Here is a 17,259-nt window from a genome sequence, read left to right as displayed (position 1 = left end):
TCTCTTGCCCACCAATGCTCTGTATCCAAACACACTAGGGCTGACACAGTATCTAGACCATCTTCCCTAGGACCACTAAATACACCGGTCTCCCAGCCTGAAATTCCCAAAGAAACTAGTCCCAAAAGAAAGCAGCAGTCTTCTAAATATTCATACTTTTCACATAAATACATCCAGCCTTGCTTCAAGCTTCTATCAGTTCTAAGTTAGGAACTGATGTCAGGAAGAGTAGTGAGGAGGTCGATGACAGTGGCTGTTTTGCTTTGTTATACCTTGTGCCTATAGACACTGCCCAGTTCTGCCTGGTTCTCTTTTTAAGGGGTAGATCCATTGTCTCTATTAAAACTTCCTTCTCTGAGAGTGTAACAAGTTAGCAGAAACAAATGCTGACCTGCAATGTACTGGGAGAAGAACTGGAATTAGGAACAACCCTCCAAAAACTTTAGTGATGCTGTATGAAAGAAACCCTCTGTATTTCACAAAAAATTTTTACTCTTTCACACCTTATAGGAAGAGCTATGCCATATCTTAAAATTATCCCGTTTTTTTCTTACCATCCCTTGCAAATTAAAGTCTGGTTACTAACAGCTTGTGGCTACCCTGACATGATGTGGCTTCCAAGCTGTCCATGCTATACCATTTGCTAAATATCCTAGAGTCAGATAAAATATGACAGACTCCTTCAGTTACCTCAGTGTGAGCCTTAAAAAGTCCTCCCTCCTCAAAGTGCCATATACCAAGTCACTGAACCTCCAGAAAGGTGGGCTGAGAAAGTAGAAGCACACCAAACTTAAATGTCTATTAAAGAGAAACTACAAGTTACCTGGAGGGATACCCTGAATATATTAAGTGGTCCCTTACCTGGATTGGGTTGAAGGTATTCAATTGTTTTAGTCATTATTTCCATCACAGCCCTGCTGGTGACATCCACTTTCTGAAATAAGAAAATAAATATTCTAAGTCACAAGAATTATTCACTTTAGCACCTTAGCTCTTGCTTGAGTAGATCTACAACCACTGGTGCAGCAACAGAACCAGTCCTACAGTGGACAGTGAGGGGCTAGAGATGCTACAGTAGGAAGAACGGCTTTGCATTCAGCTCAGCTCCATCAAGATGTGGAAACCCTGTTTATTGAAAGAGGAACCTGGAATTTCCTAAAATTTATTTCAAAATATACTTCACTATCTTCTGGCAAAATAAGGTGGAGATGGCTTCCTCTTCCCCTAAGTGGCCTGAGGTCGTCTCTGAAAATGGTCTACTCTTAACTTGACCCAGAAACCCCCCAAAAATCATGCAAATCAAGAGGTTAAAATCTTTATATTCACTTTATAGAGCTCTTAGTCAGATTAACCCCTACATGAGCTCACTCTGCTGCAGTGAGATAATTCTTACTAAAAAGAGCAAACTATTCCTAAACCAGAAGAGGACGTTGCATGCGCACAGGTGTGTGTACACACACACACACACACACACACACACACACACACACACACATATCTCAGGGAAAAAAAACAAACACATATGGCCCAATAATCAATTCAGCATAAAATAAATGTAAATAAAAGTTAAAAAGGTAAAAAAAAAAAAAAGAAAGAAAGAAAGAGAAAAAGAAAAGGTGGAGATCATGAATCATATTTTGTTCCAGAGGCATTTATGGGATGTCTACAGTAGGCCAGACATGGTGACAGGTTTGGGGGCTGAAAGAAAGAAAAATGCAGTATCAACTCTGTTTATTCAAGTATGCAATAGAACATTTTTATTTAACTACTGAGGATATCCTAAGTATATAAAAATTTTGAGCAAACACTTCTAATCAATCCTTGAATTTTTGGTTCATTCCAAATAAAAATCCCAATCCTACAGTCTATATCTGCAAAATTTTGAATGGTCAGCATTTGCATTCAGCAGGTCAGCATGTCCTCTCTCTGTTGGGCCCTCCTCCCTACATGAAAAGTCTGTGTGGATCCACTCCACATTTCCCCATAAAATGCTTTCCTTATCAACATGGGTGGTCACTCACTCACTCTACAGAGTACATTACTGACAAAAACAAATGCACCCTCCTATCCAAGGTACGTGTGTGGGATAAATGATATAGATAGGAGTGAAAGAAATTTTTGATGGTAGAATTGCAGATATCAATTAAGCCCAAGGGGATTTTACTGTTATGTTTTAACTGGAGTTCAAGAGCTCCTCTCTCAATTCCAAGAAATTTTTGAGTAACATACTATACACCTACATATAAAATCAGCCTTTTATGGATGGGTTAAGTATCTTTCATAATCAGAAACCAAACCATAAACCATCAGAAGATTTTATCTTTCAGTTTGGTTTTTCAATACTTAATAATTTCCTATTCTATGGCAGTCATATTGTTGTGTGTGTAAGGAGTTTCCTATTATTGTAATTCACAGAGGAGAACACTTTTCTTGTGGGGTTATCATGGGATAAAATTACCTCAAGAAGCACTCCTATTTAAGAGATGCCTGTCTCATAGGACATGTACCATGTCCTTCTGGTTGACTTGAGTTAGGAATATGCCTTAAGTTTGACCATGTACCAAGTAGTGTTTAGTACTATAGCGGGCAGGGGTTCCCTGGAGTTGTGCAGTACAGGACTTTCATGGCCAAATGTGGAAGTACTGGCAGTATTAGCAGGATACCAATCAACCACTATGTACTCAATGTCATGGAAGTGAATTAAGGGTTGTGTGCACAACAAACATGCTAAAAGTCCAGGTTACATTCATGACAGGAGGAAAACGCAGATCTCCTAAAAACTACATGATAGGGATAAGGGAATTGGATGTCAAATGTGTATCCAAAGATCCTGTGTGGCTATGATGGGAGGAAACAATTCTAAAGTTCAAGGTGTCTAAGAGAGTGAACCAGAGGAACTGACCATTTGATATTCTGAAGTCATCTGCTACTAGGATGCTAACCACTTCTAACTTTCCCCCATATCTGCCCTCAATCATAATTATGCCCAGCATCATCATAAAGTGTTTTCTACTTGTCAGAAATCATTCTAAGAATTTTAAATACCTTTACAGTTTAATTGTAAGAAACCCTGTGAAATAGATACAGAGAGGTTAACAAACTTACCCAACTATGGCTCTAGAGATAGTGTTCTTAAGTACCACACTGTAACTTTTTGCAAGAATAAGCTCCCCATAGAAGGACAAGGAACAGAAACATCTCCCAAATGAAGGAAGAGCACAAGTCAGAGCTGCAAGCCTCTTTATAACATCCCCCAGATGGGGCTGGGGATCTATCTAGTAGTGGCCAACAACACAGGAGCAGGAGGGAAACACCTGCCATCCCATCTTCTGGGGGGTTTTTTGGTGTTGTTGTTTTTTTTAAAGTCGTCAAAGTCTGTGGAAACTTCATTCACAAGAACTATTCTACCCTGGGCATCTGCAAAAGGGAGGCTCTCTGACACTGAGCTGTTTGGCTACAAGCCCTGAGTTACACAGGCTTCTCTACAGAGGCTGGATACCAGAAGTGCATATTTGGAGTGGTCCACAGAGTGGTCAGCAAGGAAGGTGTGAAAAATGGTTCTGATTTGGGGTATGGAACCCCCTTTCCCTTCTGGGCTCTTTAAATACACAGCTCAACTACTGAGGCTCTATTAATAGAGCCACTAGCTTGGCAAATGCCAGTAGTCTCAGGGGAGACACAGAACAGCGATGTCAATATTCGAGTATTAAGTTTGGTTCCCAGTGTGGAAATCAATCTTCAAAGGGAAGTAGGAATAAAAACTATCCAGTGTTCCCTGTGGTTTGACAGGAAACTTCCACGAAGGAGTCCATACCACCCTGAGATCGTTATAGACTTTTTCTGCCCAACGAGGCAGATTCCTTCAACACTTTTAGTGACCTAAGCTATATATCACCATAAAACAAGCTCTAGCCAAACCCATTTGATCAGATCATAAAACAAAATTCACTTGAAATCCACTTCTGAAAACAACTTCATCCAATATATTTACTTATATACAGCGTTCACAAGAAGTATCTCAGAGAACAGCTTATCAGCAAATTCATTCACTAGCTCTTGTTCTTGATTTTACTCTGACAGATGTCACTTGATAAAGAACAGAGACTACAAGAGCATCTAATCCAAAGCCTTGATGTTTTAAATGTGCAAGTCTGAACTCGGAGAACGGAAATAAACTATCTGAGGTCACAGACCCATTATAGCTATGACGGGAAGAAAAGTAGTTCAAAGGTCATGGGTCAGAGATTTTCTAAGAAAGACTGACGGAGGAACTAAACAGACTAATGGCCATCTGCAGGTAGGAGGCTGACCAAATTCTAGCTTCTTTCCATTTGTGTCATTGCTAAGAATGTCTCAGAGTCTTTCTGATAAACTGTGCTGTGTTTTGGTGGTCATAGAAAGGCTGAGGGGTCAGTACTCTGTGAGAACCTTGAGTATGACTTATCAGGTACTTGCTAGGAAGCTATATATATACTTAAACTGGATTTGTCCAAGCACATATTCTCTTACTAATAGGCCCGATATAATTAATATGTACTAAGATTTCCACTTAAATAATTTGTCATACCTTTCAAGGGCTCATTCCCATTTGAGGACAACAGTTTAGTTCTGAACTTATACAGTTAAAGATTTCCTCAACCCCCAAATATTTCGATTACCTGAAAAAAAGTTTTGATGCATCCTAAATTACAACTTCAATTCCTATGAGCTCCTGAGCATTTCTTTAACTTTGTCTGGATGGTGGTAGGGAGTCATTAGGGAAGGCTGTTTAGAGGTGAAACTGTAAATATGTATAAAAATAGGAATGTTTTCAGGACATAAAAACTCAATGTAAGTTTTTTTCTGAAGGTAAAAGCATAGACATATATTCTTCTGGTCATTTTTCCTGAATTTTCTCAATACCAGGATTTTAGCAACGCTCATACTTTAGAATCAGAAGGTTCTCCCTCCACGATCTAGTCTTGTGATTTACAACTTTGGATAGGGAGAAAAATAGCTCTCTTAACCTGCTGTACTCACTATAACGTTTTTCTTCATCAAGAAAAGCAAGAGTTGGCAAACTATGGCCAGTGGGCCAAATCTGGGTCACTAGCTGTTTTTATATTTTTAAATGATTGGGAAAATTCAAAAGGAGACTACCATTTCATTGCACATAATAATGACATGAAATTCAAATTTCAGTGTCTTTAAATAAATTTGATTGGAACACAGCTATGCTCATTCCTTTTAGGCACCATCAATAATTGCTTTTGCTCTTCAATAGTGGAGATGAGAAGTTTCAACAGAGGCTACAGAAGCTCTCTGACCCACAAAGCCTAATATGCTTACAGAAGAAGTCTGCCAATGCCTTGCTAAGGTTCTATTTTCACCAATGTGTGCCACAGTGAATCTATGGATGCTGAACATTTCATCAGCTTCCCCAGCCTCTAGAGGTAAGACACAACAGAACCAAAAGGCACCACATTGACTAGAATATGATTTTGTTCTGAGGCATCTGAGTATTACCTTTTCCACTAGAGAAAAAGTAGACATTGCATCCTGAACTTAGCTGGCAACATACATGAACTATACAGCATTCTTTGTGGGGCAAAAAAAGAATTAAAGATATGACTTTATACTGTCAGATACTCCATCATCCCAGATGCTGTCACAGGGAGGCAGGAGCAGAGTTTAAGAAAAAAAATTAAAAGATCTTAAAACGGAGCAGGACAGTGTGCAGGTTTGGTGATCAATAATAAACAGATGAATTAAGCATCCACTCGGACATGGGGTAACTCACAGTTACATGCCATATGAACACTAAATCTTTTGAAAATCTTAATTTTTCTATCACTGAAGTTAAGAAAATGAACCTTTTAAGAATGCACACGTACCCACTTAATGAGAACCCTGAATGAGACACCTAATTAAGCAAGTCACAGAGACATAATGGAATCAGTACCCTGGGAAAGTTTGTCTGGCAGTAAGATACAGGCTGGCCCAATAAGGATGTTTTAATAGTTCCCTACTGGCTCAGAAGAATTAATGTACCTGTTCCCAAATTGCTCTGCTTTCTAGCAGTTATCTGGTATTTGGAAAGCCTGATTAATAGTGTGTTGAAAAACAAAAATAAACAAGGCATTAGGCTGAGATTTCCCCAACGTATTTTTTTGCTAATCTTCACAGGCATTACCTTTAATGAGTATCAGCATGGAAGTATATTGTAAACACACAGCTGAGAAGAACCTTGACTTCCCTGAATTTCAGGATCACCAGAAAGCTGTTTTTAGAGCTCATCTTGTCTGGGGCTCTTACCCATCTTACAAGTATACCAGTGAGTGAGGGTCTTAGTACAGTTACCTTCTGTTTTACCACCACGTCCATGAAAAAGACATTCATAGTCATGACAGACTCCAAAGGGTGTGCTCACATATGTTTTACTCTGAGTGTGCCGGCCCAGACTCTACTCCTTCCTTCTTCATTTGAGATAAATCGCCAGAGTTCAATCCAGTGGTATTATTTAAATGTGACGTTATTAGTTCCAAATTACTTGCCACAATACTCAAGAGATGATGACTAGTGTGCTTCACACCACTTCACAAGGTGATTTTAGCCTCTGCTTAAACATGGACAATGACGGGGAATTCAGTTATAGCCATGGCTTCCTTTTTTTAAGCAGCTCTGAGAACCAGAAGTTCTTTCATACATTGAGCCTGACTCTATCTCTTCACAGTTCCTACTCATTAATTCTATTTCTACCACATGGAGTTGGATAGAAAGCTGTAACAACCCCCCTCCATCCAATGACTAATTAAGTGTATGAAGATGATGACCATGGACATTCATTTCTGACTTTTCCCCACATCCCACTCTGTCAACAACCCACTCTTTCACACTTTCACATGGAACGGCTTTCTTCCCATTCTTCTCCAACATCCTGCTTGTCTTAAAATTGGAGGCAGCCCTTAAGAATTCCATTCTCACTGAAGTGGTATACAACCACATTTCCAACCATATGACCTCTTCTGGTTTCAAGAAAAGAGATTTCCCAAGATACTTTTCATGCTGCGAAAAGGGACACTACGCTCCTCCTATATGCAGGGCAAGAGAAAATTGTAGCATTTAGCTCAGGCACCCTCTGCTCTAGGAAGCTTCCACCAATCTAACCAACCTGAGCTAGGTCTTCCATGGGAATCTCCACAGGGTGCCAAGCACCATGTCCTGTAAGCCACATTTCTTCCATCAAAACTAGAAGTCCCTTGATGCCAAGAACTGTGCCTTAATCATCTTTGTATTCCTGATGCCCACCACAACACTTTGTACAAGGAGGACGCATTTACGGATATACCATATGAATTAATGAATATAACCACACACACGCACACACACACACACCTACGAAACCACAGTATCACTGCAGCAACAGATGGAGATTTAAGAAGGAATTACAGATCCTCAAATTCTAGAACTTCCTCTTGACAAAAAATCTGCAGCTTCTCAATAAACATATCTACAAGATGTCTATACCACAGTAAGAACTTTAGTCTGTATTTAACAGATCTTGTAAGCAACAGACACCATTTAAAACTAAAACATAAACAATTCTAGGCAAGGTATTTAAGGGGAGGAAAGAAGTGGTTATAGGCAGCAGTCCTGCAGAGACAACAGAGTTGCAGGGTTCCACCCAATCAGCTCTGGGAGCCGTGAGTGCTAAGAGACCCGAGTGTGATTTTACTGCATCTTGGCAGGAGAGTGGCTGGGGTGGCTGATTAGAGAAACAACATCTAGGAATATCCACTTCTCTTTCCAACTAGTGCTGCTTGATGCAAACCTCTAATTTATTTCATTTTGTTGCCTAATTGCACCTCTGAGAATGCATCTTAACAAAGGTCTCTGTACCCAAAATGCCTGATGATCAGAAAACTGACTGTGGACAGGTGATTCTTCTGCAGGCTTGGGAACGCCGAGCTAAAATATTTTTGTGAGTCATTAATAAATTAACAGGAGAGAAAAGATTTGAGATTCCAAATCCAAGGCATGTGCTTTCCAGTTATCACAGAAATCTTTACCTTTAATGCAAATTGAGCATAGGTAGAGTGTAAAATGTGCACAGTGCCATAGGTAAAACAAACAAATATGTGTAGCAAAATGAAATTAACTTCCACACTGCTCTGAAATGTAAATCTCTCAATTTACTTAGAGATAAACCCAAATATAAAACCAAAGGTGGGTTCCTCAAATAATCAGCAAAAGTTTATCCCCCCCACCAGGAATATCTTTTTTGAGACAAAAGCTTCAGAAACTAATTATTTTCTAGGAAATAGGAGAAATAAACCTTACCTTTGAGCCCACAGATGCCTTTGAGTCTTTGCCTGAAGGAAAATACTTACAAGATCTTCTTTCATTTCAATTAGTTTGCAAGATGGGCATGTATTCAAAGGCTTAATTAGTTGCTCAGTGATAAATTCTACTCTATTTTCTAAATTCCCTGTTCTTTTTAGTTCCATTTAAAAAATGGAAAGTTTGTCTTAGCTTAGTCAATGAGCTACCTAGCTTATTATCTTTAGTCCTGGCAGACGCTGAAAGCTCAACTCAAATTCTGACTCCTTGGTTCTGAATTCCTCAATGCCTGACTAATCTGTCATTAACAACATGGCACCAGGGAGGATGTTATAAATTCTCTCCTGAGGGGAGAGGGACGAATCAAAGGATAAGGAAGGGGAGATTAAGAAATAATGGCTGGAGACAGAAGCTGGTGCAAATTAACAGACCCACAGGGCAGCTTCTTATGAGGTGTGAGGAACCCCAATCTTACAGGGAATAGAGGAATCCAGTCATTCTAGGCAAATGTATCAGTATCTGTTCTCAGATGCTGTAGAAAACAAAGGGGTAGAATACCATTTCCAGAACTATGAACACCAGAGAGTTCTAGCTTTGGTTCATCGGGCAGTGCTGAGAACTGTCCAGAGATGAGAAATAAGGATCAATGCAGATTTTAATTGCCCCAGTGGGGGCAAATAGCTATCAGGTATTAGGTGTAAGAGGCTGGACTCCCAGACTTCTGGTTGGGCCTCACGACTCTTGTATTAAATCTCCTTTCTAGTGGGTACCTGTGCTATCAGTGAGATCTGTCTCAAGAACTCGGCCAGAATGATCAGTTACATTAACACTACACAATCTCATCTCATAAGACCCCTCTCCCTTGGCAACTCTTTTTTTTTTCCAGGAACTCAAATGGGTCCTGTTCTCTCTTACTTGCTGTTTCTTTTACAGAAACATTAATTTCTAATAATTCGTGCTCATTCTGTTCACTGCTGTATCCTACATGCTTGGCTCATAGAAGCACAAAATAAGAATTTGCTGAATTCATCAATGAACTCAAAAGAAAGAACTGAAAAAGACAAAGCACAAAGCACCTAAGCAACTTTCTTCGTTTGGCTCTTCACACAAAGACCACAAATGGCAAAACTGAGGCAGCCTACTGGAACTGATGTGACCTAAGTAAAAATGCAGTTTTCCAGGTACTATAGGCTTTTGACATCCTCTCTGTCCAAGTCCAGGGTTTGTATTGCCAGATCCTTTACCCATCAGTTGAACACCAGAAACAATTCTTTGCAACACGCAACACACACTCTTCATCATAAGCCTAGATTATCACTTGCTATGAACCGTCTCAAAGAGAAAATACGGCGATGTTACAAGAGAAATCAAAAATGGGCTATTCTGTTTGCCACCTCCACCCTCACCTGCTGAGAATCAGCTATCTTTTAGGCAGAACGCTAAATGATTTACCTTATTTTTCATCCTTAACACAAGTCCCCCAACTAGGGATTAGTATTCTCATTTTACATTTACACAAAAATAAGACTCAGAGCAATAAACTGACTTGTGGGTCAAGCAGTTCAAGGGCACCATGGCCAAGCCCACAGGTCCCTTCATGTGTACTGTCCACCACACCTGCTGCCACCACATGGCCCTGCCCAGAGGTCCACCAAGGCCAGGCAGTGACTCAAACTCTCCCAGACACTCAGGACACCATTTTCCACCTTCCCCTATTTTTTTCACACTCCACCCCCCATTCAAGCACAACTTCATGTTGTCCTATTTGGAAAATTAATGATAAAATCCACCAGGAAAGTACATTATGACATTTCACCTTTGCTGAAGCTTTGTTCTCAGTACAAAGGGAAGAGAGAATACTTTGTGTCTTTTGTTTTAAAATATACACTAAAAGGAGAGTATATTTTACAATAACAAGATGCATTTTCAGGTACCAGAGAAGAGCCCTTCCCTCTCAGTATGCTAGACAATTTTATGTTAAAGGGAGCTCTAAGGGTCAAGACTTACCCGCTCCATCTCTTTGAAGTCATCGTCCAGCTTGGTTCCTTCAGCTCCTCCAACCTTCTCACTCACTTTCTAAAGAAAACAAGCAAAAAGGAGAATTATTATAAATAAAGTTTCTTTTCAAAATGTGTGTTAACAGTTTCAAGCACTTTCACAAACATCATCTAATATTATTTTTCCTACAGCCATTCTCTGACATGGGGGACAGTCCTATTTTCATAGGAGGAAACTGTGGCTCAGAAGGTTTAAACAATTTGCCAAAGACCAGGCACCCAGTAGGTATTGAAACAAGAATTTGAACTTATTTCTTCTGCTTTCAACCCCAGTGTTCTTTATTATATACATCATTATATAACTACCTAATCACTAACATTTGCCTTTTGAAAGTTCTGAGGGACAACAGCATCATACAATTATCATTTCCCTCTGATAATGGATCTAAAATGCTACCTAGGTAGAAAATTGCTACTTCTTCCATCTATTTCTCCATGGGCTATTGAACAGATAATCACAAGCATCTATCAAACTGGTAAGAAAAAAAAAATCAGCCCAGCTGATCTTCAGATGAAAGGGCTTGAATACAAATCTTACAAAGCTTCCTGTAGCTGTCTATATCCTTATAAACATGAGATAAACCATACAGAAAGAAGTTAAGGGTATTTCTTTGCTACCCAATCAATTCCCGTTATTATACATTTTATATTCACTAATTTATGCATTCAAATGGTTATTTTCCGTATGTAGAATTCATGTTTATTAAAAAGTTAAATATCCTATTTTGTTCTGAAATACAGATTTAAATTAAATCTAATAAAAATTTATGAATGGATCACAAGAAAAATACCTTAGTTTCATCAAAGGCAGGAATATTAAATGCTAGTGACTCGAGACTTCTGTTGCTCTTAAAATATTCTAATTATAAAGGTAGTTAGATGCTTTTTACAAAGATGTCACTGTATTAAAGTTATCACACACAGATACTGAAGTATGAATTTTTATTTTCTTTAATAACCGCTGGACTGAAGGTCTCTGCAGAGAAGGGCACCACCAAGGCCAGACCTACAACAATCTCAGTAACAACCTGGGTCATCTTGTGAGTTTGGTTTATCTCCTTCTAAAGGAGTCCTTGGATATATAGCGCTCTCTCCTGGCAATGGAAGCCCCAATATCCCCTTGCTGGGGGCTTTAGTGTATTCCTTTCTTTCTTTCTTTCTCTGTCTCTGTCTCTGTCTCTCTCTCCTTCACTCCTGCTTTCTACTATCAGGAAAACCTCTAGAAGAGACTAGTATTGGAGAAACTGAAAGTATGAATTCTACCACCACTCAGGACCTGTATACCAGATGCCACCCATTTCACCCCAGCATAAGTAACAGAAGTAATGTGTTGTGATGAATGGCCATGGCATGGACAGACTCCTCTACTCTTTGCTAGGTACACAGAGTTGTTATGAAAATTAAATAGTGTATCAAGTATAAGAACCTATGTCTGAACCTACAAGACAGATGGTAAATTCTAGTTCCCTTCTCTCACCAATGAAGTATATACCTGCTTATAGTATCCTGGTTTCCCCAGTTGTTTTTTTTTTTTTTTTTTTAACTGTAGTGTGACATCTTGAGAAGAATCCAGCAATTTTCATTAACATAATACAACCGTAGGTAAATAAAGGTCGATTATTAAAAGTGTAAGGTTAATAAAAACAATATTAATATCTTTCATTTGTATAGCTGACACCTACTTTCACTTGCAATTTGTCATCTAATATGTGCATCACAAGAACTATGTAGATCACATATTATTCCCATGTCACAGATGAGAAAACTGAGGGTTGCATAAGTTAAATTTCCTATCCATGGTACAGATTGTTAGCTAGGAAGAAGTGGAACAAGGACCTGAATGCATTTTTTCCAAGCTAAACTGTAGACTCCTTCGCATCCCCAGCCTAGTTTGGGGGAGCTGTCCATGGTGCTGGCCTTCCCTGCCTGAAGTTCCATTAGATTCACTGCCTTAACCCTGGGTCCTTGACATCAACCCTCACTTAACCTGTGTCCTAAACGATGCTAGTTATCAATTATTTCAGCAGTCCATACAGATCTAGGATTTGCCTAGCATCAACACCACTTAATCAAAAGCCTGTGATCTGGGAAAGAAGTCAACTTCTTTGCCTGCTTTCTTAAAGATTTTTAACAAACCAGAAATGGGGGTAGGGAGGTCCCAGAATTCAGTTTAGAACTTTCTTTCTAGTGGGATCCAAGTGCCAGTGACTTGACCTGAATGTTTGGAATTAAGTTATAGAAAATCAGGAAATAGAAGGGCCTGACAGGTTAATAATCAATTTTTTTCTATCAGCAAACAAATTTTTACTGTGATTTTTATAGGTTTACTCCCTTTCACTTTGTTCAGAGATGGCAGTTTTAGCTCACATTTAGTCCCTCTTGTGTCTTATTATTCTTGAATTACATAGTTTTCAGTTAAATTTGGGCTGGGAAACTCTAGTCAAACTCCTACAAAATCAAAAAATATAGGGGCGCCTGGGTGGCGCAGTCGGTTAAGCGTCCGACTTCAGCCAGGTCACGATCTTGCGGTCCGTGAGTTCGAGCCCCGCGTCGGGCTCTGGGCTGATGGCTCAGAGCCTGGAGCCTGTTTCCGATTCTGTGTCTCCCTCTCTCTCTCTCTGCCCCTCCCCCACTCGTGCTCTGTCTCTCTCTGTCTCAGAAATAATTAAACATTAAAAAAAAATTAAAAAAATATATATATACTGCACAGCCCTCAACCAACTCTCAGTTCTACCTTTCTCCAATGTCAAGGAACTTACTATATCCCAACATCCCATTTTGGTCAAAAACAGATCCTCCTATGACCTGTGAATGAGACATTTAATTTTTATTTACAAAATTGTTACCAAAAAATAGCCAAGAATGTTTCCATTTATGGTAACATTAGCAAATCCTGGTAATCCTGGGTTAATCACATTCTGATCATCTCTGGGGAATAAAATACGGCCCTTATCAAAAGCACAAGGCCTATATCACATTCAATCCCATATTGCTCAGCTGAGAATGATTTTAATTCCCCCCTTTTTGCATCTAAAAACAAGTTGGCATCAAAATAGCTGACTCACTGTATCAAACAGAATACCAAATGGAATTACAATGGCCATTAATAATTTAGAACTAGTCCTATGACTCACACCAAGGGCAACTCATCAGTCCACTGGCTTTAAATATTTGGTTTAAAATACTTAGTGTGGGTGTGGGTGCAGGTATGGGAGGAAGAGGTAGAGAGAAAGTTGGATTGAGAGATATTAAGCTCTTTCTCTTCTCTACAAAAGCTGATTTTGAACTGCTCTGAGAGAAACAGTTCACCAAACATACTAAATGAGGCTAGCAGTTAGATTCTGGTACTGGTCTGATTGGTTGGCTGATATAAAAATTTCTTATCTAATTAGATTCTTGGAGAAAGCAATATTCAAAATGACATCTACATTGTTCTTGGGGCTATCTTCTTTTCAAGTCACAAAGGATCTAAATATATCAAGGCATTGAATTAAACAGTGGGCTTAAATAACACTGACTCATTTCTTAGCAGTATAGCAAATATTTCCCCCTCCTGATCTTTAAATATCATTACTAAAACTTCTATCTTCTTATGAATGAGTCAAGGTGAGGAATATAGGCTCCCTGATCTTATCTGGCCAACAATGAATTTTGTTTTCCTTACCTAATACCATATACTTAAGAATAATTTCGCCCTACTATTTTCCAGTGAGGTGGTCCCTAAAAACTAAGAATTCATAGTATTGAATATTTTTGGATACTGTTTAATGTACTTTGGCTAATATGCTAGCACTTGAGAAATTGATCACCTATTTAAATTTAAATGAACTTTGGGGCACCTAGATGGCTCAGTCGGTTAAGCTTTGGACTTTGGCTCAGGTCATGATCTCAGGGTTCATGAGGTCAAGCTCCGCATCGGGCTCTGTGCTGACAGCTGGGAGCCTGAGGCCTGCTTCAGATTCTGTGTTTCTCTCTCTCTGTCCTTCCCCAGCTCTCTCTCTCTCTCAAAATAAACATTAAAAAATTGTTTTTAAATTTAAATGAACATCAGCAAAAGGTATTTGAATCAAACAAAACAGTACAAATAAGCCAATATACTCCCCTATGCTACCCAAAACAAAACAAAAACATCAAACACATCAAACAACAACTCCTCTATTCAAAACTCTCAACTGTACCCACTTAACTACATCGAGAGCTTAAACTTCTCATCTTATCTATTACACTCTACATATACTCTGTTTCAATCAAACCAGCAATTTCACCTTCCTCTATCTTACTCTCCATTGTATTCCTCATAACAGGTACTCAGCTAAGATCTGTGGAACTGAACTACAATGTCTTTTTGTAAATATTAATGTTAGGTTGACAAGAGAAAGCATACAGTGAGGCAAATAAGACCTACACCTCACTCAGGATGGTATTTCAAAAGGCACAACTTTCCAAAAAAAGAAAAAGAATATAGTCAACTCACATTTTAAATTAAAAGTCTTAATTCTGAGCCTGCAGTAGCGTTGTCTCATGCTATTTTTTCTCCATGTACCAAATAAGAAAAATGTCAAAGGGAACCAGTAGCAAGAGACAGCTTAAATAAATGACCACTGTTCACAGCCCAGAGGATGCTGCACTGCTTTCCAACAATGACTCATCCTCCACCATACTAACTGTCACCCCTGGGAAGAAGACACCCCCGTCTAGTTACAGCTCTGATTCTTCCCTGCATTGTGTTTCATTTACTAAACACTGATGACTCAACTCCCATGTTTCTGACTGCCTTTACGGTGGTCTCCTTGAAAAATCACATCAGTGAAATTAATCACACTTAATACCAAACTCATTCATACCACATACACCTGCAAAGTGATTTACTTCCTACTTCTCTTTGTTCAGTTCTGTTATTTTACATCATACAAAGCCAGGTTTCTTTACAATCCACCAAATGCACTGTGTTTATTCCCTCTGCCTTGTACATGGACCTATTTCCTTCTTCTATTTTTTAAATCCTACCAACTATTCAAAATGCTCACCCAGATTTCACCTTCTCTGTCATCTTGACTGCCCACCCTAGCAGGAAGTTATTAGACTTAATATGCATTCTTAATAAAGCATATCATCTGTTGGACTACCTGGAACTAGCCACTTCATTAATAAAATTGCTGAAGATCTTTGCTCATCTGAATTTTAAGATGCTAAAGGCAGGAATCATATCTCCTGCTTCTTTGTCTAAAAATGTTTGAGACTGTGGTACCTAACACAGTGCTTGCAAAGTAGACATTCAATTACCAGTGGAAAAAATGATCTCAATGAATTATCCTAAGGTCAAAAATTGTATGTTAATTAAAGGAAGACCCTAAACTATGAGTTAGCACTGGTTCTGTACCTCCTTTCTCAGAGTTTAATCTCCCCTGTAAGTGTAATATCTTTTTCTCTACCAGTAACAGGCAAAAAATTAGAAAATTGAATAATTAAGGATAGTTTATTTATAGCCAAGGTTAAAGAAAATTCTCTTCTAATTGTAGCCATTCTACATTCACCTGCCAAATTACTTTCAGAACAATGATAATTAGTATCAATAATATATATTCTTCCCATTAATCCTGATTCTAAATATGTATGTATTTTAGTCTATATGCATAAGCACATATGTGTGTATAAATACACACACAGGCCAACATGTTCATGTGTGTGTGTGTGTGTGTGTGTGTGTGTGTATCCCCTCACATGAGAGAAAGTAATATAATACTTTTCCCAAATGTTTTTTACAGAATCAAAAATAATTTTATGATGTGCTGCACTATGTATTTATTCATATTAAAACAGAATTACTTTGACATTCCATAATCACAGCTAGTTTGTTCAGAGCAAAAAGTAGAACTCATACACTATCCTGCCCATCTGCACTGTAGATCAACAAAATTATTTATATGTATAATGAAATCTCATTGACAAGGAAGTCAATGAGAGCCACTTGAATTAAGATTTTAGAAATGGATTTAGAATTGAGACATGAATTTGACCTTGACAATGACACCAAATGGTTGTATATAAAAGAAGATGCATAACTTCTTAATGCCTCAATTTCTTCTCCTAAGAAATGAAAAACAACACCATTCAACACTGGGTGTTCTGTTTTTTTTTTAAAGAATTAAATTGGAATGTACATATAAAGAGCACATTATAAACTATCAATAATCATTATTAAAATACGGGTTTATTATGTCTTAACGTGATCTTACTCATATGACAGGCAAAATTTTAAGTTGTTTTTTATATTTGGCTAAAAAAAACTAAGTTTAATGTAAATGCATTAAAGCACAACATTATTAACGTGCAAGTTCTTCAAGAAGTTATGATAACTACACCTGTGGGACACTGTACTGTATTCCCAGTACTTGTAGAAAGGCATCACCTATGGTAATAAATAAAAGAAGCCCATACTCATGAAAGTTCTTTAATCATCATTCATTAATAAGGTACCAAAAAATAAAAATTATACTTGATGACATACCAAATATTCAGAAGGAAACAGGAGAGTCAAAATTAAAGCAGTACTTTCTTGATTATTTGGCTAAATACAAGTAGATCTTGTTTTTCCAGATGGTGGTATTCCCATGTTTGAAAGGCAGGGTGGATTCACTTCATGGAATATAAGTTTCACACTAGTTTTTCTCAGTTGTCATTAAATTGGAATGCTTAAATGCCATGATGTTTTGGAAGTGAATTTCAAAAAAATATGTATTTTTTCCCATCCAGAAACTTCTAATTTTCTTAGAGAATGATTAAAAGCATTTTATCTATCTAAATTGGGTTAATTCTATTTCTTACTCTCAAATAGAATCTGTATATTGAATAGTGGTAAGTGTAAAGATTCCTCTTGCATAAT

The 17,259-nt window shown here is 38.2% G+C and overlaps 1 protein-coding gene across 1 annotated transcript in view; it reads right to left on the bottom strand.

The window, feature by feature from the left end:
• SH3GL2 (SH3 domain containing GRB2 like 2, endophilin A1) overlaps positions 1–17,259 on the bottom strand; it is a 214,674-nt gene that overhangs the window by 45,609 nt on the left and 151,806 nt on the right. The window contains exons 2-3 of the mRNA XM_043567155.1: positions 10,327–10,395; positions 862–934 (exon numbers count right to left, since the gene is read on the bottom strand). Of these exons, the coding sequence (XP_043423090.1) occupies positions 862–934; positions 10,327–10,395 (142 nt within the window). The remainder of the gene's footprint in view (positions 1–861; positions 935–10,326; positions 10,396–17,259) is intronic.

Source organism: Prionailurus bengalensis, chromosome D4 (assembly GCF_016509475.1).
Source record: "Prionailurus bengalensis isolate Pbe53 chromosome D4, Fcat_Pben_1.1_paternal_pri, whole genome shotgun sequence".
In the NCBI taxonomy this organism is placed as follows: Eukaryota; Metazoa; Chordata; class Mammalia; order Carnivora; family Felidae; genus Prionailurus; species Prionailurus bengalensis.
The sequence above is the reverse complement of the archived record's forward strand: the minus strand, read 5'-3'. Positions and strand labels throughout refer to the sequence as shown.